Raw genomic sequence first — 24,396 nt, forward strand, 5'->3', positions numbered from 1 at the left:
TTTTCCTTTACCATCGATTTCTAAGTGTAGGTCAAGATATGGGGCTGACTTCACAGTGCCTGTAGTATCCTTTATCTCATGATCGTTTGGGTAGATGCAATGTATCACATTCCCGAAATTAGGATTGTTTAAAGATAATACGTCATTTATATAGCGGAAACTGAGATTAAAGGATCTAGCCAAACGATATTCTTTCTTTTGGATCAGATCAGCTATAAGGTCAGCCTCATATGAGTGAAGGAATAGATCAGCAAGTATTGGAATGCCGACTGTTTGTTGAAAAACACGTCCACCACACTGGACAAATATGTTGTCGATTAAAAATTCCAGCATTGTAAACATCTGCCTCTGTATATTTGGAAGATATTTGGGAATTATTTCTTACAAAGTATGAGGAATCTCTACCAAGAACTATATATTTGTATCTGGGTGTACCATCTTTTTTGGAAAAACAACGATGTATAATGTTTTAAGTCGGGATTTAAACTGAGTATGTGGAAGAGAAGTATATAATGTTGAAAAATCATAGGTTTTAATGCTATTATATTCAGATAATAGTCTTGAACTGATTGTTTTAAAAGATCTTTCGAATAAAAAAAAATACACATTTTGTTTCTGTTAAAGATACGAAACTAGTTATTTAAAAGACCCTTACTCTGTTTAATCTGGGGTAGTACCTGTTAACTTCCTGTCGGACTGAAATCGGGCTCTCATCGCTTTTAAGGTCAAACGTAAAATTTGTTTTACTTATCCAAGGACAGAACAAATATATAATCATTCACTATTTCGTCCTTTACTGAACAATGTAGATACTTTAATAAAACATTAACTCCTGCTTCCAAAAAAAATATGATATTTCACGCTTGCGGGAGAAATGTCTTACTAACTCAACATAAAGTCCAACCCAACCCGAGAATATAATGGTATGTTTTTTAAGCAACAAATATTTTTATTCGAACCATATTTGAATATCTGATAACAACACATTGTGACAGAAATTAAAATTTGAGTCACGAAAGTGAAACAAATTATATACAAAGTTTGAATTACAAGTAGTAGAGTGCAATTTGCAATTACCGTTAATTATTGTGGATAAAATGTCAAACTGTATATTAAAATGTAATTTGATTTAACGTGCTTCAATAAATATTTAAGTGACTACCATTTAGTTCAGCGGATACTGGATACAGAATGGCAGGTTTGATAATAAAGTTGCTGCTATCTTCTGTTAGTTTTGAAGGTAAGAAATATTTTTCCCTTGTAGCTCACCTGGTCAATGGATAAGTGAGCTTATGCCATCACTTGGCGTTCGTCGTCGTCGTCATCATCGTTGACAAAATTTCAAAAATCTTCTATCTGAAACTACTATAACGACAGGATGTAAACTTAGCATATTTGTTCCTTAGAGCATTGTGCACAAAATGACCGTTTGGATCTATGATCCGTGAAAAAAAAACATGGCCGCCGTTACTAAAAAAAAGAACATAGGGGTCTGAAGGTAGTTGTTTCGCAAATAACTCAAAAACCGTTGCCTTAAGCAAAATTCCGGCAGGAGTAATATTGTTCAGCATCAAAAGACTAACCTATGCCGAAATTTTCAACATCATATATAATGATATAAGAGTTATGGCCCCTGAATAAGTTTTTTTGCATTTTTCGTATATACAACTTTTAAAATCCTCTCATTTAAGATCATTTAATAAAAATAATCATATTGGTTCTGTAGTATATTGTGCTCGAAATGACTTGTGATTACCCTCCCAGCCCATGTACTAAATATGTTTGTATAGAATAAATTCGTAGATGTATTAACAATCATTTATGTTTTAAAGTTAAAAATGATCCTGCCACGGAAAAAAGTATGTAAAAGGAAGAAACAACAGACAAACATATAACAAAATATCCCCACCCCCTTAAAAAGACAAACAAACAAACAAACGATAAAAAAAAATACGTGATCAAACAGACAAACAAACAACAATTAAAAAAATATACATAGTCTTTTCTTAGCTATATAATTTTTTAAAAGAAATTTAATGCATTATCAAAATTGAAAAAAGTCAATTTATTTTCTTGTAGACATGATAAAAATTGTAATGAAACTGCATGCATTTAACCAATTTCAGAGGACTTTTAAAATGAATAGAAAAACCAGTATTGGGCAAAAGTATTTCACAAATCTTAATATCATTCTAATGGGTATCGATACTACACATAACTAGAGGTTCTAAAGAGCCCGAATCGCTCACGTGGCTGTAAAACGGTCGTTTTTTTTTCTCGGATAAAAATCCCTAAAGCGTATGCATATGGAACAATTATATTAATTTTCAATGAATTCTATTCAGTAGTTTCTTAGAATTTGTTTTTAAAAGATTAACATGAACAATTCCAAAAAGATATCGAAAAATGGCAGTGACTCCAACATGGCTGAACAGATTTACATTAAAATTGACCAAGGAAAGGTCTCATCATGCTGAACTCTTTTGCTCCGTCAGAATTAGGCTAAACCCTAACGGTATTGGAAATATATGCATAAAACTTATGTCTGATCCCTATATACAATTATTAGTAACGGCGGCCATGGTTTTCGATGGATTAGAAATTCACACAACAGTTCTATGCAGAATACCCCCAAAAAACATTCGTACAATGTTTAGTTCTAATTGGTATAGTAGTTTTAGAGCAGAAGAGTAAAAAAGTAAACAAAAATGTTAACGACAACAACAAGGACGGACGCAAAGTGATGACAATGGCTCACACGGCCCTTAGGCCCAGGTGAGGTAAAAAGGAGAATAAAGTATCATATCTATTTATTTTGTTTTGATAGCATGCGCATTAATCGCTTCGTCCAGATGAAAAATAAGAAGGGTGGATAAGGACTGTCATTGCCCTTGAATATCATTGAAAACTAATCATAAAGAGTTGAATAATACAATTGTGAACTAAGAGAATAAAATCCATGGCGAATGATGTAACATAAAAACTTTAAAAGAAAGTTCATGCATTGAATGGTCAATAGAATTGCTTGAAGATTACCAAAATTCAAATATTCTGTCAATTTTGTATTTTTTTGTTTGCGACCTTATGGTCTTAGTTTTGCAAGGTATCTACAACCAAGATATAACTTCATATTTGTGAATATGTTCAATATTACATAGTGTATCACATATGAAAATATACAGTATACCTTGTGTACCATGAAAACTGATTTGTTCAACGTGTCATAGTTTTCCTTTCCTCTTTTATCTACCCTGGACCTGATTTTTTATAAGCAAGTCGGCGGGTTTTCTATAAAAGCAGAAGACACTTAACATACCGGTGCACCTGCTCCCAGTTTCTAGTGGAGTCCGAGTTGCTCATTAACTTTTGTCACTTTCTATGTATTGTTTTGGTTATTATATGTTCTTTGTTGTGTGTGTCTGTTTTTCATGTTTCGTCTTTGTGTGTGTCTGTTTTTCATGTTTCGTCTTTGTCCCAGCATTGATCACATTCTTTTAATTTCCACTAAAATCTTGGTTCCCTTTAGTACTGTTTTACAGATCTGTGTTTTCGTTAATTATGTTGATAAAAAATAAACAATCTTTTTCTGATTATTTATTTAATTTGAGAGGTTACTCCTTGAAAGAAAAACGAGTACAGCATATCGAAATTTACAATTATATATTAGATTTGTATTTATTGTATTTATTTTAGACAAGCCTCCTTTATTAGCGGTAGAACATAACTCAATATACCATTTGGACGGGGGAACATGGTCCAAACATACTATTTTACCTACCAAGGACTCTGGTTTTAATACTGCCATTGACTACGACTGGAAACGGAAATATGTCTACTACTCAGTATTGGGAAGTGATGTATACAGGTTACTTAAATATTGATTCATTTTAACGTTTCCCTTAAGCTTCCAATCTTAATTTGAAACGCGTTGATCCCGTGATACTATTTATAGAAGACATTATATGATGTACCACACGATGTAAAGATATCAACCGAGACACTGTCAAAAAATAAATAAATAAATAAATAAATAAATAAATAAAAGTGAAAGTCATCTGTCAAAGGATGTTTTCATTCCTTATTCATAATAATCGTTAACAATACCACCAGTAATAAAAATATAAAATCACATATATAATATTATAAAATCGTTACGCAAATTTAATTTGGCAAGGCATTATAATCATGGCAAAATCTGTATCACATGCCGTTTTAGCTAGACATATATATATTACCATACATTTATTTGGGAGTTATAACGAGGATAGTTAAGGTGAACAACAACCTCACCGGGATCAAAATGTCAGCCCAAGGCCACCCATTGGTCTTCAATGAACGACGAGGAAACCCTCACATTAGTGAAAATGGTGCACCACAAACCACCCTTTAAAATCTGTTCTCTGTGGAATAAGTATTTATTACACAATTAAACGCACATAATTACAACGGAAATAAGGTAATTGAATACAAATAACAAATTCATACAAAGGACTACATGTATTAGCAGTTAACTGACATGCCAGGCCAGCCTAAACCGATACAAAGGTTATGTCCATTTTGTATGCAAAATTAATCCCAGTCCTTCCATGTGGGTTGAGAACAACGGTACATCATGTCATACATTAAGGACACAAACATTTCATACCAAAAACTGCTTTAAATATAATGATTTCATTTTCATGTAAAGACCTTATGAGCAAATTTAAAAAAAAATATCAGAGTATTAGTGTAAAGAAACTGCCAAAGAGACCCTGCAACAAAATGAAAGAAATTTCCGTGTATGGGTGTGATAAAGAGTAATCAAGGGAACCAAGGTTATAGCGGTAATCAACAGAAAGTAATACAGGGACAAAGACCAGACATGGAAACAGTAACTAAAATTATACATACAAAATAACAAAAGCAAATGAGCAACTCGGACTCCAGTAAAAACTGGGAGCATGGGCCATGTACACCGGTAGGGTAAGCGTCCTCTGCTTTTCTAGAAACACCCGCCGAGTTGCTCATAAAAAGTCAAGCCCGGGGTAGGCAAACGAGGAAAGGAAAACTATGACCCGTTGAATAAATCAGTTTTCATGGTGCAGATGTATACCCCATAACGATCCACGAGTTCATGATGACGACCATAAAACTTCTTGTGGCAACATAACCCGGTTCCAAAAGCATATTTGGTAGAGTTCTAGCGCGATATAAAAAGTCTGCGTAGTTCCGGCAAGCTCTGGCACATCGTATGAGTTGTGATATGAACACTCCATACGCAGGTGCCGAAGGAATGTTGCCACAGATGAAAGGAAAGTTGACAATTCTGAATGAAAAGTCATCACGTTTGTTGTAAAATTTGGCCAATATTTTTTCTTTACTATCGATTTCTAAGTGTAGGTTTAGATATGAGGCTGACTTCACAGTGTCTTTTGTATTCTTTATCTAAAGTTCTTTTGGGTAGATGCGATGTATCACATCCCCGAAATTAGGATTGTTTAAAGATAATACGTCATCTATATAGCGGAAACTGAGATTGAAGGATCTAGCCAAACGATAGATCAGATCAGCTATAAAGTCAGCCTCATAAGAGTGAAGGAATAGGTCTGCAAGTAAAGGAGCACAATTTGTTCCCATTGAAATGTCGACCGTTTGTTGAAAAACACGTTCACCACACTGGACAAATATGTTGTCGATTAAAAATTCCAGCATTTTGTAAACATCTTCCTCTGTATATTTGGAAGATGATTGGGAATTATTTCTTACAAAGTATGAGGAATCTCTACCAAGAACTTTATATTTGTATCTAGGTGTACCATCTTTTTTGTAAAAAACAACGATGTATAATGTTTTTAAGTCGAGATTTTCACTGAGTATGGGGAAGAGAAGTATACAGTGTTGAAAAATCATAGGTTGTAATGCTATTATATTCAGATAATAGTCTCGAAGAGATCTTCCGAATTTTTCAGGATCCACATTGAATTGATACCACAACGGGAGTAACAAGTGTTGTGGTAGGACTGCAGACCCTCTTTGACAGTTGTGAGTATAGAAGTTAGAAGTTGTGAAAGAGGTTTGGTGGTACATTTTGCAGATCCAGCTATGAAACGTTGTTTGTATGGATTCTTGTGGAGTTTAGGAATCCAGTAAATAGACGGTAAATCACAATCATCGTCTGTGGTAGAGAGACCAAAAGAGGATAGCACAAATTTATGGTTTTCCACAATCTCTTCTTTGGAAAGAGTGGTAGCAGTATAGGTTTTATCACTGCTATTATTTTCTACGTCTACCTCTGATAATAAACATTGGATGTACAACGTTTTGCAGACAAAAACAATGTTGTTTTGGACTTTGTCTGCTGGTACGACAACATATTTGTCATGCATAGTAGACAATGTTTTTGCTACATCGGGGTCTTTTAAAACTGATGTAGCCTTGGCACTCATTGACGAACTTATAATTTTCATTCGTTTCAAAATTAAAGACCTCACGGTCTTTAACCACTCTGACAGAGAATCAATGTCTTCTTGTTTTCGTTTTATCCATTTTCTTGCATAGTCCTCGACGGCATCCATAAGAAGTAATAATTCCAATTTATGGAGCGTGGTTCATGGTACTTGGGACCTTTATAAATGATTAATATGCATAAATTCTTTTTCGATAATGGTTAAATCTCCCGTAACGACGTGATCAGAAGGACCATATTTGAATGGAGAGGTTTTGCAAGAACAGTCAGGTGGTTTATCCTTGAAATCCTCAATCTAGAGGTTCTGCAATAGCCTTTTATAGTTGAAAATTTTGGATGCAATGGGTGAATAGGAATATGAAATAATTAGTATGGATTGGTCTTTGAAATATGAGGAAATTTTGTTGGTAACGTTTTTGTGATGGAGGATGTTAGCCAAATTAATTGCATTTATACCTTTGTTGACAAACGGTAATGGAAGAAATGATCGTTTTTCTTCATATTGACTTTTCACACAAACTGGTTTAAAGAGTCTGTGGAAACCAATATCCAAAAGGATGGCAACATGTCTGTATAATGATGAGGTGGGGTCAGAAACAGGAGTGTCAAGACTTGTTTTGTAAAGGGAGTGTAGTAGAGTGAGAGGTATAGAATGAAGTTTGGTTCTAATGTGATGGAGTCCAAGAGGTTTTTGTATGAAAGGAAGGAGACCATCTATGGAGACATCATCTAACTTAGGTGACGTATAGTGCCGATGGCCATGACCCCTTTTCCGTCTTGAATTTTTGTTTAATAAATTCATCACATTTATGCTATTGTTATATTGGCTTGAAAGGTTCCCTATACCTTTGATGTTGTCATTGCATCCGTAAGGTATTGCAGTATCTAGTCTGCGGATCCAATACTCCTCTCTTTCCCTACGATAGTTTTTACTTAGAACGGGACTGATTAAGATTAAGCCATGCGTTAATGAAGTGTAATATTGGTTAGCCACATGATACAGAGGTTTGAAAAATGATATGACGCCATATTGTTTGACTTGTAAAACATTTTAGACCTTCAATTAATATATGTTCATATATGATATGCACAAGGGATGTTCATTCATTTTTCTGAATTCGTACTTTAAAATTCATAAATAGTTTTTTTGAAACAAGTAAGTAGTATTGAAAACAACATGTCTAGTTAAATGTTTATGAACAAACTGCCTTGTCTTTGGAATGCGTAATTTGCTCGGTTAGGTTAATTTAAAGGCTATTCATCAGTAACTTTATTTCGTAACAAAGCCACGCATTTATTAGATCTTTAATTAATTGATTTCCAAATGTAATTGATAATCAACTTTATTTGATTGCATACAATTCGATTTATTTTAAAATGAAATGAAATCGTGCAGCCACAAGTATATAATTTTGTTGCAAGTATATATTAAAAAGTACATGTTGTTTAATATATTCAATACAATACTATCATGATACATAATAAATAATTTGTACACTTCTAGTTGGTTGGAAACTTTTACATGTGTTGCAGATGAACATACTCACATTGCAGCAGTCTTTTAAAAATCTGACAGGAGGTGGTTCATGTATGTGAAAGACCCACCAAACTCATATGATAGGTTGTATATAAAACTGGCACTTTGTAAGCGTTATCGTTCCTGAATTGGTTGGTTTGTGTGGGGTATAAGTGTATGGTTTCCTTATATACAAAAATGACTATCGTTAGGCAATAAATATCATATGTACATGTAGACTGGAAACAATCGTTTGGTGGGTTTTTCTAAACCACCAATCACCTCTACAAATGTCGTAAAAAATTTTGTTAAGGCTCAATTATCTCAAAATCAAGTTCAGTGACATTACGTTTTTACATTAAAATTCTTTAGTATTTTCATTCAAGGTCGTTTAAGAGGAAAACTAAGGCAATCTATCTAGAAATATTATGAATTATCTATTTTAAACAAACGTTCGTATACCAGAGGCGTAGCAGTCAAATCTCGATTGGTACGGTAGGGGGAAACGAAATTTTTGAATTTGGCTTAATTAGTAACTGAGTAAAATACCCGGTTTATTTTAGATTCGGCATGTTATACCAAAATAATGATATAGTTCCTGCTCCGAAAGTACCTGCCATACCAGGTGCTACGCCCCTATAAGAATTAAAATGTTAAAATATATCATGTATTTTAGAATAAAGTTTGAAGATTTTGGTAAGCAAAATAATGCAGAGTTGGTACTTGAGGATGCTTCGAGTCTCGATTTTACAGAATGGGCAATAGATTGGGTTCATAACAATATCTACTGGGTTGACAGTAAAAACAACGACACTCTGTGTGTGATGGATCTGGCAAGTAAACACAAAAAGACTTTAGCAGTACTGGATTTGAAACATGTGATCCTGAGACAAATAGTTCTTGATCCTTTCAATATGTAAGATTTTTTCTTCAAGTTTAATACGGGTTAAAACTATTAAAAGCTATCAAAGATTAAAACACACTTGACTTTTTATGAACAGCTCGGCAGGTGTTTCTAGAAAAGCAGAAGCTTACCCTATCGGTGCACCTGATCCATGTTCCCAGTTTTAGAGCCCGAGTTGCTCATTTGCTTTTGTTAAACTGTATTTATTATCTTATTTATTAGTTCTTTGTCGAGTTTTCCATGTCTGGTCTTTGTCCCTGGATTTCATTCTGATGACTTCCGATAGAATCCTGGTTTCCTTTATTACAATGCTAGCGACAATTATTATTTCTTTTATAAAAAAATGGGGAAAAAAGCTTTTAAAGACAAAAGTTATGTCCATCTCCAGAAAAGCCAATTGGTGTATCGTATTGCAGTGTTAATTTAATTAAAGTAGAACACACACAATGCAAAACGTTTTGGCACTCTCAAATCATTTCCATTTTTTATGTCAAAGTTGGAAGTTGTTTTTTTCTAATGATTTGATTTCAGACGTAACAAGCTTCCTGATTGTATAAAATATTTTGTCCATCATCTCAAGAAATCGAGCTATGTAACCATGACGTCACTTATCTTTATTAATAAAATCCACTTTTATGATTACCAATATATAATTATAGAGAATGACATACATCATATGTCCTTTGTCTATTTAAAATAATTCCGACCGTATAACTTCAGTGCTGTTTTACCATATAAAGACTTACCAGAAACAAAAAAACTTATGTACATGTACATGTGCATTGTCTACACTTTTAATCCTTGACATCATCATAGGACATTTCTTTTCCTTTAAGGCTGTAGACCAGGGTGAGGGACGTAACTCTTGAAATCAGTGATATGTTTGTATCATATTCAATATCACCAAAGCATTTCAAGGTCCCCTTTGAAACAGAATGAAATCAGTCTAAGTTACTTTAATGCTTACATGAGATTGTTATAAAATCCTGAATACAAACCTTCCAATGGTTTGAAGGAGTTGTGTTCCTTACCCTATGTCTTCATCCTTACACTAAAAATAGATTTTCTAATGATATTTGTACAGTTTGCATTATATACTACTTCTTCTGTAATTTCATGGAAGTACGAGTTTACCATACTCATTTAAAGTATTTTGAATTTTAAGCCCATGGATTTAGTGGTTTTCACGTTATCGAGAAAAATGTTTAACAGTTATCTTTATGCAGGTACATTTATTTTCTGACCGGAACTGGTATTGACAGAATAGAAATGGATGGTACTAATCGGAAAACAGTACTTGAGTCATCATCCATGTCATTGTTTATTTTTAAAACGTTTCTGGCACTCGGTAAGTGTTTGTAAGGAGGTAAAAGATTTGCTATATGATCGTATTTAATATCTTTTTCTGTTATCATCAGAGTGTTTGTGTCTGATCGATGAGCATCTACGCTTTTTTTGTTTTATGTGATATCATGGAGATATAATATTTGCATACCCTCCACGATTAATACTAACCAATATTATATTATTATACGTACAGCAATGCAACCTTGTGGATATCTAATTCAGACTTAAAACACACAACAATCGCCATGATAGGACATTTTTGAGAACTGTAGTTAAAATATAACGAATACGTTAAATTGAAGATCGAAGATATGTATTGTGAGTTTACATTAAAGAAAATTCATTTTAACAGATTATGAAAATGATAGAATTTACTACAATGACATGGTGAATGCTGTCATTCGTTCGATAAATACTAATGGTACAGATGAGAGAGTTGCTCTTCGAAGAGTGTATGAACCGAAACATTTACAGGTTTATCAGGTACTGTTTATTTGTTCAATTTAGAATATTTTGACTACTTGGGTATTTCATTCAATATGACGTGATGGTCAGTTGCTGATCCAGGAATTGGGTTTCGGGAATGGAAACCCAATTCAATAATTGCCAAATTGGCATTTTAAAAAAATGATACATTTGGCTACCTTTTTTCAATTGCTTTCTGATTCGTCCCATGCTTCCAGAAAATTTTGAATCCTCAAACTTTGTTTTACTAGCAATTGTTTTGGCTTTGTATAAGCACTTATGATTTTGTTTAACAAAACTTGTTAATTGGTAATATACATAAATAAATTTACATAAGGAAATTACAACCCAGCCAATCTCACATTTTCAGGTAGATGTCAAGATAAGTGTGTGAGCAATTTTTTGTTTCAGGGGAACGTTTACTTCTTAAAACGACAAGGATTAGATGATTTATACAAGTTGGAACCAGCAACGGACACTCTAAATAAGATAGAAACAAATAAAGATTTGGATTTATATTTAGAAGACTACAAAATATTCCATCCATTTGCCCAGAAACAAGGTAATTTATTTCAATTCAAAAATCATTTTTTTTATTTTCAATTATATTTTCCATTGCTTGTATTCTTCCTGTTTTAAACCATTCAAATATTTTCTACATAAAATAACAGTTTATAATTTTTTTCTTTTATAATATGACAACAATCATTACAATCTCATTAACCATATGGGACATGTATTCATGTGGCCAAGCATCAGATTTTGTCTTTTACATTTTATTATCTTTTAAAAAAATGAATTAAATAACGCGTTTTTCACTACAGGAGTTATCATGAACTAATATGCCGTTATGGTGTATCCTTCTCCTTATTTAAAACTGATACAATCACATCGCATCACAGTTTCATTTACCCCACACGCGACTTTAAATGGGGAACTCAATGGTCATTTATGAAAATCAGAGGACGCTTATTTTTACGGTGCGCCTGGTTCATGCTTCCAGTTATTCCAGTAGAGTCCGAGTTGCTCTTTTAATTTTATGTCACTGTACGTGCTATTTTGGAAAATTTCATTTTCATTTTCAATGTCTGTTGACCCTGTTTAGTCTTTATTCTTCGAAAATATACTGTTAATTTTCGCTCAAATTATAGCTCCCTTATATACCCTTCTTTAAAGAATAAATGAATCTGTGCATAATAATGTTATCAATTCATGGTTTTGGCTCTTTGGTTATGCGAGAACAAATATAAGGTAATTTACGGAAGTTTTAAAGGAATTTGTGTTTTTAATTTTATCTGTCCTTCAGTGATGGTATTAGATCCGGTGGCAGGATGTTGTGTCCATAGTATATCCATAGTATTGACACTTGTTATTTTAGGCATATTAAAAATGTTTGACAAGCATACAAATGTTCCTTAAATGACGTACTTTAGTGTGCATTTGCGCTCTGTTTAAACTCTCTATTTATTTCCAACTTCCGTCATTTAAATGCAACCTGCGATATCTTACACACACTCACACATTCAGAAAAAAAAGCCTCAGGCGAGAAACAATATTGACATATAGCCATCTATTTTTGATACCTGTAATTTGCTGAAAACAATGGCCTCTTAATAATCTTCTTTTACTATTATTGAACTATTTAACGTTAAGATTAAGGTGTTGTGTTCGCAGGTTACTGTCAATATGCGTATCCACAGTTGCAAAATATCTGTATTTCTTTAGTCTATTTTCTTTCACTTATAGGAATTGATCCTTGTGGTTCCAATAATGGCGGGTGTTCTCATCTTTGTTTACCGAAGTCACCATCCAGATTCACATGTGAATGTCCAGACAATATGACAAAACAGAACAATATGTGTATTTACCAGCCATGATGCACTTAAATAATTATGTTGCTTACTTCTTCATAACGTTTCCTTTAGTATATTTATTTTTATTTCTGAGTTTCATTTAGAAAAAAATATCAAGAGAAGTAGTTTAGGAATATTTTTGCAAATTGCGTCGAAATATGTCAAGATATATCTTGGGTTTTAAGTTCCATTTTCATGACGGAAATTCAATAGTAAAAATAAATCATTCAGCTAAAATCTTGGTTGTTTATGAGTTTTTGTTATGAATTTTTTTTGCGATATTCTTTTGAATGGCATCATGTATTCAGATTAGAATATACCTTTCTTTTTAATATGCATTAATAGTGTTTGTTTAAACCTTATATCGTTTACCCTATATCGCACCTTTTGACCCATATCGCATACCCTATATAATACCTTCAACGGAACATACTGGAAGTATTGACAATTTTTGAAATATACGATATAATGAAGATGATATGTCAAAAACTGTATCACATGTGGTATTAAACCTTGACCTATATTAACCCGCGGATGGGTGGCCCATAGGATAAAATAGGAGTCTCTGGATGATACCGCATATGACATAGATTTAACCATGTGATGTTCAATATCTCTAGGTGTTCGTAATTTGATTATTGTAATAGTATCTGTCACCGCAGTATATAGAAATACGACGTGATCTGGGATAACCCCCCCCACCCCACCCCCCACAAACCGTGCCCCCCACTCATCAACCAAAATGTGATTTTCAGGTACCCCTATCTCTCCCATTTACGAATTTTTTGTCGCCAAAAAACCTTTTAGTATTTTTATGGCTACTTTTTATACCGTTTTTTGCCATGTGAGCTATTGCCATCATTTGACGTCCGTGGTCGTCGTCAGCCGTCGTCGTTAACAATTTTTCAAGACTCATCTCCTCTGAAACTACTTGACCAGTCGGAACCAAATTTGGTATGAATCGTCCTTGGGGTATCGTGTATAGAATTAATGTGGGGATTTTTGATCCGAAGAAAAATATGGTCGTCGTTACTAAAAATAGAACAGGGGTCAGAGAGTAGTTTTTCGCAAGTAAAGTTTAGCCAAATTCTGACTGAGTAAAAGTGTTTAGCATGACGAAATCTATCTGCAGTCAAATTCCCATTTTTTATCTATTAAGCCATGTTGGTGTTATTTCCCTTTTTCAACGTTTTTTGCTATTTTTAATGTTATTTCTTTCATAGAACTGATGTGGGGATTTTTGATCCGTCGAAAAACTTGGCCGCCGTTACTAAAAATAGGTCAGACAGTAGTTTTTCGCATATGTCTCCTAAACCTTTAGGTTTACCCAAATTCTGATAGGGTAAAAGTGTTCAGTATGATGAGATCTATCTATGGTCAGATGTCATGCTAATATGTTAAGCCATCTTGGAGTTATTGCTCTTTTTGGACATTTTGCTATTTTGAATGTTATTTCTTTCAAAACTCTTCTCCTCTGACACCACTTGTCCAATTGGAACCAAACTTACTTTGAAGGTTCCTTGGGGTATGGTGCATAGAACTGATGTGGGGATTTTTGATCCGTCGAAGAACATGACCGCCGTTACTAAAAAAAGAACATAGAGGTCAGACAGTAGTTTTTTGCATATGTCTCCAAAAACATTAGGTTTAGCCAAATTTTGACAGGGTAAAAGTGTTCAGTATGATGAGATCTATCTGTGGTCAGATGTCATGCTAATATGTTAAGCCATATTATTGCCCTTTTTGGACGTTTTTTGCTGTTTTTGATGTTATTACTTGAAAAAATCTGCTCCTAAACTATATTCAGTTTATTTTCGGCAATATTCAGTGAAAATTGGCATTTTTGTTTTATATTGTATCCTTAACGAAATGACTCATTTTTGATCGCTGACAAAACATGGCTGTCGTTTCTAAAAATAGAACAATGGGGTCAGACAGCGGATATTTGCATACATCTCTAAATCTGTTAGGTTTAGCCAATAGCTTTCAATTGCTGAAATGATCCTTATTATAAGGCGTACAAATTTGTCCAAAGAATCAAACGGAGTCAAAACTGTCTGACAATTCCTAGTTAGAGTTATTGCTCTTAAAAGGCAAAAAATTAACCAGGTGAGCGATTCAGGCTCCTAGGAGCCTCTTATTTAAGCTCTGGAATATGTTTAACTGTGCATTGCCTTTTAGAAAGCTAAGATGCTACATAGATGTGTTTGAATATGCAAAAGCTCCATAAAACGTTTGTAGTGATGATGACTTTAATCTTGTAGCAACATAACCCTGCTTCAGAAGCCTATTTGTTAGAATTCTAGCGCGATACATAAAGTCTGCATAGTCTCCGCAAGTTCTTGCATAACGTATGAGTTGTGATATGAACACGCCATACGCAGGTGTTGAAGGAATGGTGCCACAGATGAAAGGGAAGTTGACAATTTTTAATGAAAAGTCGTCATGTTTCTCGTAAAGTTTGGTCAATAGTTTTCCTTTACCATCGAATTCTAAGTGTAGGTCAAGATATGAGGCTGACTTCACAGTGTCTTTATCTCAAGTTCTTTCGGGTACATGTAGATGCGATGTATCAAATCCCCAAAATTAGAATTGTTTAAAGACAGTACGTCATCTATATAGCGGAAACTGAGAAGTATGCATTTTTCATTGTTAGTATGTTGTGATTGAGAAATCTGATTGATTCTGAGACCATTTGTTTTTCTTGGGTAGTTGTAATATTTTTAGCATTTAAAAAAAAACATTTCCGGAAAATTAGTTTTTTATGGTATATTTATGTAGAAAATTAAATTATTTATTGAATGATACCCAAGTTGAGCCGGTTTAGTGAGCAATAACGTGTTGAGTTGAGTTTATACGGGGTGATCGAAAATCCCATTTTTCGCATTTTTGATAAATTCTGACTACGAAAATCGCTAAAATTCATCAAAACAATCCCAGAAGTTATAATTGTGATAATACTAAACAGAATATATGAAATAAGCCAATTTTTTTAATAAAGCATACATACTCTAGGTGTTTTGACATTGACAAATATGTCAATTACAGCGAATTTTAGGTGGGTTAGGGGTACTTTTATTTCCATTTTACCCCATTTTGCTACTTTCTTGGAACCATTGTAAAGGTGAGACTTTGAACTACATGATGTAGTTTAGTTTGTTCTCACATTGTTTCCCACGAAGGTTTAGAAGCTCAAACAATTGAGTCACAAAAAGCTTGGTTTTTGACCAACTGGCGTCCAATCCGAGGATATTCTTTGGCGACAAATTGATTCGGTAATGGGATGTTTAAAGGAAAATAAAATCACCACGAAGTTGATGATTGAGGAGGGGGTGCACGAAGGACCCTCCCAGTCCATGGATTAATTGATTTTATGCATACATCTATTTTATTTTGCACATAATCGGGATACGTTTTGAACATTTGATAACATCGATCAAGTGATCTTTTTCGGTACTGTTACAAAAAAAAAAAATAAAAAAAAATAAAAAGAAAAGAAAAAAAATCATCCAAAAGGATTTGCGATTACTAAGTTTGCCACACTTACCTGTCACGACAAATAAAATTTAAATATGTACAATGTCTTATCCTGGTTCTAGAATGTCAAATTACTTAAGTGGTTACCATTCAACGCATCATTCATTTATTCTCCTCGTTTTTCCCCTCGGTAACTTCAATGCCAAGCTTACATGGCATATTGTAAACATATTTGTCTTTCTACAAAATGAAAATGAAGATGATTCAGTGTAAATACGTCTAACATTCTCAGAGAAGAAAACTATGGCATATCAAAGTGGAAAGAAATCTTTTTTTTTTATTATTTAAAAACATATTATACAAAAAATAATTTTTGATACCAGAAATTCATTTTAATATAGCAATTTCAATGTTTAACATAAGAAACTAAATTGTCAACATTAGAAATTCAATGTTTAATATAGGAACTTTAATTCTGAATGTTTAAAGATTAAAGAATATTGTTTTAACAATAGAAATTGATTTTCTAATACATGTATTAATTGTTTTGTGTTTAATACTGAAAATCAACACTCTTATTTGATATAAGAAAATCAACTTTTAATATCAAAAATGCGGTTTTCATTTTTTCATTTTAAAAATTCAGTATCTAATGTCATTTGTTAGTTTCAAAAATTCAAATCTGCAAAGTAGATTTACACAAGAAATTCTCCCTATAGAATTACTTCACCGAATCGATTCACGGGCAGTTGAAAGTTACGTTTCACACTCCGGGACTATATCGGAAACTTTTTGATTTGAATTAGATTCCGACTTGGTAACGAGAGTTGTCTTTAATATTCTAATATTTATGGGACTGAAGAACTTGATCAACCCAGCCTGACCAAAGAAAGATATGAAATAGTATAGTACTATATATTTTAATAATTTGTTTAGTTTATATTATGAATGACACAAATGTAAAGTTACTGTTTATCTATTTTATATTTGTCCCATCTTTCAGTTTAGTTACAAACAAGTAATCAACTTAACACTAAAATTGATTAGGTTGCATCCATGTCACAAAGAGTAGTGCGAGATATTTATATGTGTTTTGTTGATGTTATCATGTGATATTTATTGACGCAAATGATTCGCACTCGATGATATAATTCCGGCTGATGCTGTAAGCACGTTCAAATCCCCGATTAACGTCTGTTTGTTTGTAATCGTGCGATAACAAATGACAATAGAGTTCATGTAGACTTTGTGGAATTGTCAGATTAGCAAACGCGCCAAAGTCGAAGAGCCATGCTGTTTGATATGCTTTTAGTACGCTTTTCTGGGTGACAGCTATTTGGAGACAGGTATTGGTGACGTATCCAAAAATTAAGTTCGATCTTTTTGAATATTTGCTAATTTGTTGGGTATGGTAAGTTTTTAAGTGTTACTTCATGAAGTAAAATACCAGTTCTTTTCAGTGGATAACTTTACATTTTTGTACATCTATTCTAAGAAGAGTAATAAATTTCTATATAATTCCAATACTTCATTATCTTACTACTGTTGTGCTAGTTCATTTACTTTTGTTACTCACACCACTGGGCTGATACCGCTGCAGGTAGATTTTATTCCCGAGGGTATCATCAGGTCAGTAATATAATTAGTGGTTTTAACAAGAGGAATGGATGAAAAACTGGGCCGGACGTGGCCTAGTCTAAAAATTGTCTGAATCTGACAACAGACTGGACGCAGTGTTGTCTTGTGAGACTGTGATGTTTCCATATGCGAATCCTAGCATGCTCACATCTGGTATGGACAATTCCAACAAAGAGTATCCCGTCGCACGTTCAGTTTGTAGACCATCTATTCCACTACAAAAGTTCTAACTATTTCAAAGTAATCAAACCATGTTTCATAACTTTAAATGATATATTTGCCGAACCACATGGAACTATATCAAAATTTGGAATAAAAAAAATGCAAAACATGCAGCATTCTAATAACCTACTGTTTTTTCACTAGTAACTTTACGAACAAAACCTTTCCCACCAGAAGTCATGATGGCTTAAGTTGCAAATCGACACACTTAATCTATGGATTAGAATGCAACGATTAAACAAATGAATGTGCGGTCATTCCTCGGGGATTAGTACCCGACAGTTTATACACATTTTAATCAACAAGATCATTCGATCCTCTCTATGAACGTTTGCGTCCTTGAAAAAGTTACAATCCAACGAACAGTCCTGTCCTATGTAAAAGTATCGAAGGGAAAGGAAGGAAAACTGGATACGCAGACTAGACACTGCAATACCTTACGGGTGAAATGAAAGCATCAAAAGTATAGGAAACCGTTCAAGCCAATATAACAATAACATAAATATGAATATATTTGACAAAAATCCAAGACGGGAAAGGAGTCATGGCCATCACCACAATATGTCCCCTAAGATGCATGATGTTTCCATAGATGGTCTTCTTCCTTTCATACAAAAACCTCTTGGACTTCATCATATTGGAACTAAACTCTATTATAAACCTCTCACTCTACTACACTCCCTTTACAAAATAAGTCTGGACACTCCTGTTTCTTAACCTACCTATAAAAGTTCTTATGGATGCCGTGGAGGATTTCGCAAGAAAATGGATACAACGAGAACAAGACATGGATTCTCTGTCAGAGTAGTAAAAACCGCGAGGTCTTCAATTTTGAAAGATATGAAAGTTTTAAGTAGGTCAATGAGTGTCAATGCTACATTTTCAAATAAACTGACGCATCAAAAATATTGTCTACTATATATGCCAAAATTAACAGCAGACAAAGCCCAAGACAACATTGTTTTTGTCTGTCAAACGTTTTACATCCAATGTTTATTACCAGAGGTAGACGTAGAAAATAATAGCATTTATAAGACTTATACTGTCACTACACATTTCAAAGAAGAGATTGTGGTAAACCATAAATCTGTGCTTTTCTCTTTTGGTCTCTACCAAAGACGATGATTGAGACTTATTGTCTATGTATTGGATTTCAAAACTCAACAACTTTACATAGCTGGATGAACCACCAAACCTCTTTCAAAACTTCTAACTTCTATACTCACAGCAGTCAAAGAGGGTCTGTAGTCCTACCACAACTCTTGTTACTCCCGTAGTGGTATTAATTCAAAGGGGATCCTGAGAAATTCGAAAGATCATCTGTAGACCCTCAAGTCAAGATTGTTTTCAGAATAAAATAGCATTAAAACCTATAATTTTTAACACTTTATTCGTCTATTTACCATACTCAGTTCAAATCCCGACTCACAAACATCATACATCGTCGTTTCTCCAAAAAAGACGGTACACCAAGGTACAAATATATATTTCTTGGAGAGGATTCCTCATAATTTGTAAAAAAAAATCAAAATCATCTTCCAAATATACAGAAGAAGATGTTTTCAAAATGCTTGAACTTTTGATCGACAACATATTTGTCCAGTGTGGTGGATGCGTTTTTAAATAAAAGGTCGGCATACCAATGGGATCAAATTGTGCTCCTCTATTTGCTGACCTATTCTTTCACCCTTATGAGGTTAACTTTATACATTTAACTGATCTGATCCTAAAGAACATCGTTTAGCTAGATTTTTTAATCTCAGTTTCCGCTATATAGATGACGTTATATCGTTAAACAATCCTAGTTTCAGGGATTTTATACATCGCATCTACCCTTAGGAACTTGAGATAAATGATACTACAGACACAGTGAAGTCCGCTACTTATCTTGACCTATACTTAAAGATCAATGGTAAAGGGAAACTTTTGAACAAACTTTACTACAAACGTAATGACTTTTCATTAAGAATTGTCAACTTTACTTTCATCTTTGGCAACATCCCTTAAGCACCTTCGAATGGAGTTTTCATATCACAATTCATACGTTATACCAGAGCTTGCCATAACTACGATGGCCTCTTCTATCGCGCTAGACTTCTTATCAGAAGGCTTCTGGAATAAGGTTGTGTTGTTACAATAGTCGTCATCATGAACTCGTAGATCGTTACGGTGTATCAATTAGTGGTTTGTCATTTCTATTTCATGTATGATATCAGATGAATCTCGAACGTATGTGTTTTGTTTCTGTACTATAGGCATAAAAAAATAAAACTTATCGGCTTAAGTATTCTGTTATAGTGCCGATTCGAGAGATGATTGGGCGTCCTGGTGGAACCATTATTTCTCTACTGAAATTGTTGTGTTCCAAAGCGTCAATTTTTATTTGATGAATTTTTGGTAATAAGTGTAAGTGCCCAGGTCCATTGTTACTTTGATTACCACTCATAAGGTAATCAAATGTGATTTTGTCAAGTTCATTGCTTAAACATATCAATAAAGTAAGTATTCACGCTGTTTCTTAGCGCCTTAAAATCAAATGTACCAGTGCTCATATAGTGATGACTGCTTAGCTGCCTATATGCTACTGCTAACTATTTTTTCTTATCCATTACAACAATATTATTGCTTTGTCTGTCTTTTTCATAATAATGGATTTGTCCTGCAAAAGCGATTGGAAGCTTGATCTATCAAGGTTGCTCAGATTTTCTCTGACTTTCCGAATCTGCATCATGATAAATTATGATAAAGATACTTAGTAGATTTTTAGGTATTAAATACTTTTTTAGGAAGTTCAATGAACAATAACTAATGTAATCAAATCAACTCAAATATTAGGAAAGTTATGGGAAGGAAAGGCGTCGATGATGGGGTTCATTTTTGTTTGAATGACAACCAATTTTTTTAACGTGTCATATATTGATTTCTATTTCCTCCTTCGTCTATCCCGGACTTGACTTTAAATGCGCAACTCGGCGGGTATTTCTAGAAAAGCAAGGGATGCTTATCCTACCGGTGAACCTGTACCATGAACCCAGTTTTGTGGAGTTCAAGTTGCTCATTTACTATTGTTACTATGCATGTATTATTTTAGTTAAGTTGTGTTCTTTTTTATATTTGTCTGTTTTCCTTTTTTTATTTCCGCTACAATCTTCTTGGTTCCTTTGATTCTTTTTTACATCGTTTCAAGAAAAAAAAATACCAACACCTATAAGAATGTATTGTATTGCAGTTTCAAATTCTATTGTTTCCCCATAAAAATCAAAATGATGATAAAATGTAGTCCTCTTTTTAATAATGACAATTGACAGTTGATGGATAAAACAATACTAAAAAATATCATATAAACAATATGCAAAATTTAACACAACAAAGATAATTATACAATATTTATTTCTATTGTAAGTTTTCTGCTTTTTTAGTCTCGACTGTATATTCTTGAAATCATCCCTGTCGACACTAAAGGATTCTCAAAGCCATGCTTTGCTTCCAAAATGCTGTTTGCGTATGTCCACATTGATGGGTCAGAGAGAGAAAGAGAGTTATTGCCTGTAGATAATAAAATTTCCGGGTATATATAGGGAGTTTGAAAAGTACCTTGAATTCGGACTTTCGTAAAATACGTTTTGCTATTTTTTTCTGGGGCTCCGCAACTTGAGATGCTGTTGTTGACACATTTTAATAGAATGCAGACTTGCATGTAATATCTGCCTTCATACGTGTGTAAGCCATCGTAAGCTCCAAATGCGAACAATTCCGTTGTATTTTGTCTAGTATAGGAAAGTAAACAACACACATTTCCTTGACATACTCGAATATCATCAGAAAGTCTTGAAACTAAAACGAAATTATAAGTATCATGAAAAACATCTGCATGGAATTCATAATTATTAATATCTGTTACAGGAAAGTTGGTATAGTGTCTTAATCTGGGAGAAGTTTGTCTTCTGATTACCGGAATATCAGCAACTATCAATTTACCACGGTGGTCTTCGCTGTAATAAAAGCTATATGTTCCATTTGGACCGTAAATTCCACTTCCATGGAATCTTTTTTCCGGCAATTTTATATTTGCGGCCAAAAAGTTTATGTCTAAACCTGCAGCAAATGCAGAATGAAATTGATTGGCCGATAAAATCGGCAGAGCATCCATCCATGCCGTTGGGAACACTATATTACCTACTTGAAGATCATTTACAAGCGCAATTGACGGATTTTTAAACAAGATATCAAAACAAATCATGACACCAAATTTTCCAAACGGGGTTTCAAACGATATTATATCATGAACTGGAGGATAATCAAACATATATTCGAAAAAGAGATTAATTTTATGATACTTTGCGATTAGAAAACCAGTTGAATTGTAAACTACAGCAGTATTGAATTGGTAGTGGTTATCAGCAGGGCAGTGTTTATCCGTTTCAATTTGACATGGTTGATAATCTCCCATATTGGCTACTAAATATAAACCATTATCTTTTGCCATGCAACTAAGTGCTCTTTGTATTTCTGTATTATTATATCTATTTTGTTCTTCACAAGGGTTCCAAAGTTCCTTTTTAGGGTCTGGTATGAATTCCAAATACGACTCAATTCCTTTTCTGTTGAACCCTATTCCATGAATTCCATCTTCAGGAAAAACTAAGATATCTACACCCTGAAAAAAGAATAAAAGTGTAACAAAGTACCTTGAACTGAAACTAACATCTTTATCATGGGATAAACTTCACACTCTCCATAACAACAAATACCGCTTAACCTTTCAGCCCCATTTCCCATCTCCTGTATCTCATTTCACTTTCATCATTGCTCAATAAGTAATAATTATGAAACACGTGACCTTCCCAATCCAACGCGGAATACAAAAGCTACACGAAACACGTTGCACTAATCACAGCATAGGGGTGATTGTGTTCGCCGAAAGTATTCATGTTTGTTATTGGTACATTTCGGAATTTAAACTGAAACGAAACCAATGATATATCGTGTATACACTGACGGTGTGTACACTACACCACACTGTAATACAGTATATCGTTTATTTTTTGGTTTTTTTTCGGCATGTGTCTACTCTTTGCTCTTTTTTAGGTATCCTAGAGGTTGCGAAAATTTTGCACAGCGAAACTTTTCCTCAAGAGTTATGAATCTTTATCCATTTGTCATCAGTATGCATGTACCGGTTTGTAATTAGTATTCTTGTATTAATTTCCCCATTAATTACATGTATTGATTTTTCAATTGACTACATGTATTGATTTACCGTTGATTACTTTAAGAAATGATTACTTTTCAATCGATCAGCTGTCAAATACACCTTTGATTAAAAAATATCATTTAGCTGACGTTCAAATCGACAAGACAATTTTAAGATGTCTCTCCCCGAAAGACGTTTGCCCCAAAATGTCGAGTTTTCGGTAGCAAATAAAGTAGTTACATATAAGAAGTCTGCAGACTCGCCAAAATCATCTAGTCGTGGCAAATATGGAATCTATAGCATCAACAGGGTTTGCAGATTATAAAATCATCTGCAGAAAATGGACCAGAGTCCATTTAGAAGAATTTTTCACCAGGTCTTGCCAGGAAATTAAAGAAAGCACGGTTCAAGCATGTTGTCGATTTAAACGTCAACTAAATAACATTTCTTCATTAAAACAAATCGACTAGTTACAAATGATCAAATATCCATAACTCAGTGGAGCAGTTTTCGCTTTGGAAAATGTTCGCAATTTCTAGAATACCTTAAACATAACGCAGATAAGAAACACCCAAAAACCGCCGATATATGTTTGGTGGCTTTCGTTTAGGAATGGTACGCGCGCATAAAAAGTCGATTTTTGGAACGAATTGCCTAATTCAGGCAAGAAACAGCATATGAGAACGCAGAAATTAGAATGAACAAGCCTCTTAGTTCACTAAAGGCAGCTGACACGTTGGGTACAATGTTTTAATATACAGATCGTTTGTTAAATCGTGTGAACCATAGGAATACCTTAATTACCTATAAAAGATTTATGATGTTCAACGTATTTATACATACCTTTGTCCCCGCTAATCTTGCTTGTTCCTTATATACTATAATGTTTTTCATCATATTGTCAAGTGCAAACGAACGATTGACACGTTCATGTCTATTATCCGGTAAAACAACAACATGGTCGTACACTGCTCCCTTGAATGTTTTTGTGGAAAAACAAGATGTGGAAGTAATAAAATATAACGAAAATATAACACTAAGCATTTTGATACCTAGACTGCCACAAGTGTACGCGACAAGTTGTAATTTATACTGTTCCAGAAGAAGTGTATCAGAACAAGTTAGAGATAACCGTATTTACTCTCTAATCTCGCAAAATATTGTATCAGTCAAATGTTACCAATGAGTGGAGAGCGGATGCTTTTAAAGTTGATTACTTATACTTAACTTTGACATAATCCGTTAATTGTTGGTAATATATTTTTTTCTATTTTTTAATTATCTGATCTAAAATATTTTGTCATATCAAACAAAACATGAACATGATGGAATTGA

General features: G+C 33.7%; 2 protein-coding genes across 2 annotated transcripts; one reads left to right on the forward strand and one right to left on the reverse strand.

Moving 5' to 3' along the window:
• Positions 1–1,105: 1,105 nt before the first annotated feature.
• LOC148613640 (low-density lipoprotein receptor-like) lies at positions 1,106–12,767 on the forward strand. Its single transcript, XM_088587088.1, has 7 exons — positions 1,106–1,240; positions 3,694–3,865; positions 8,638–8,877; positions 10,092–10,213; positions 10,565–10,695; positions 11,089–11,239; positions 12,424–12,767. Exons 1-7 carry the CDS (start codon positions 1,192–1,194, stop codon positions 12,552–12,554), a joined length of 996 nt encoding a protein of 331 aa, XP_088443214.1. The 5' UTR covers positions 1,106–1,191; the 3' UTR covers positions 12,555–12,767.
• Positions 12,768–21,142: 8,375 nt separating this feature from the next.
• LOC148613641 (pantetheinase-like) lies at positions 21,143–24,180 on the reverse strand. The gene is made up of 2 exons (XM_088587089.1): positions 23,905–24,180; positions 21,143–22,524 (listed from the first exon to the last, which is right to left on the reverse strand). Exons 1-2 carry the CDS (start codon positions 24,103–24,105, stop codon positions 21,283–21,285), a joined length of 1,443 nt encoding a protein of 480 aa, XP_088443215.1. The 5' UTR covers positions 24,106–24,180; the 3' UTR covers positions 21,143–21,282.
• Between the last annotated feature and the right edge of the window lie 216 nt (positions 24,181–24,396).

The sequence above is a fragment of the Perna viridis genome, chromosome 6, assembly GCF_037379345.1.
Source record: "Perna viridis isolate PV_CMFRI_1.1 ecotype Kerala chromosome 6, ASM3737934v1, whole genome shotgun sequence".
Classification (NCBI taxonomy): Eukaryota; Metazoa; Mollusca; class Bivalvia; order Mytilida; family Mytilidae; genus Perna; species Perna viridis.

Coding starts and splice junctions, on each gene's coding strand:
- LOC148613640 (XM_088587088.1), top strand. CDS start 1,192: ATGGCAGGTTTGATAATAAAGTTGCTGCTATCTTCTGTTAGTTTTGAA. Junction 10,214..10,564: donor TAAAACGTTTCTGGCACTCG/GTAAGTGTTTGT, acceptor TCATTTTAACAG/ATTATGAAAATGATAGAATT. Junction 11,240..12,423: donor TCCATTTGCCCAGAAACAAG/GTAATTTATTTC, acceptor TTTCACTTATAG/GAATTGATCCTTGTGGTTCC.
- LOC148613641 (XM_088587089.1), bottom strand. CDS start 24,105: ATGCTTAGTGTTATATTTTCGTTATATTTTATTACTTCCACATCTTGT. Junction 22,525..23,904: donor CAAGATTAGCGGGGACAAAG/GTATGTATAAAT, acceptor TTCTTTTTTCAG/GGTGTAGATATCTTAGTTTT.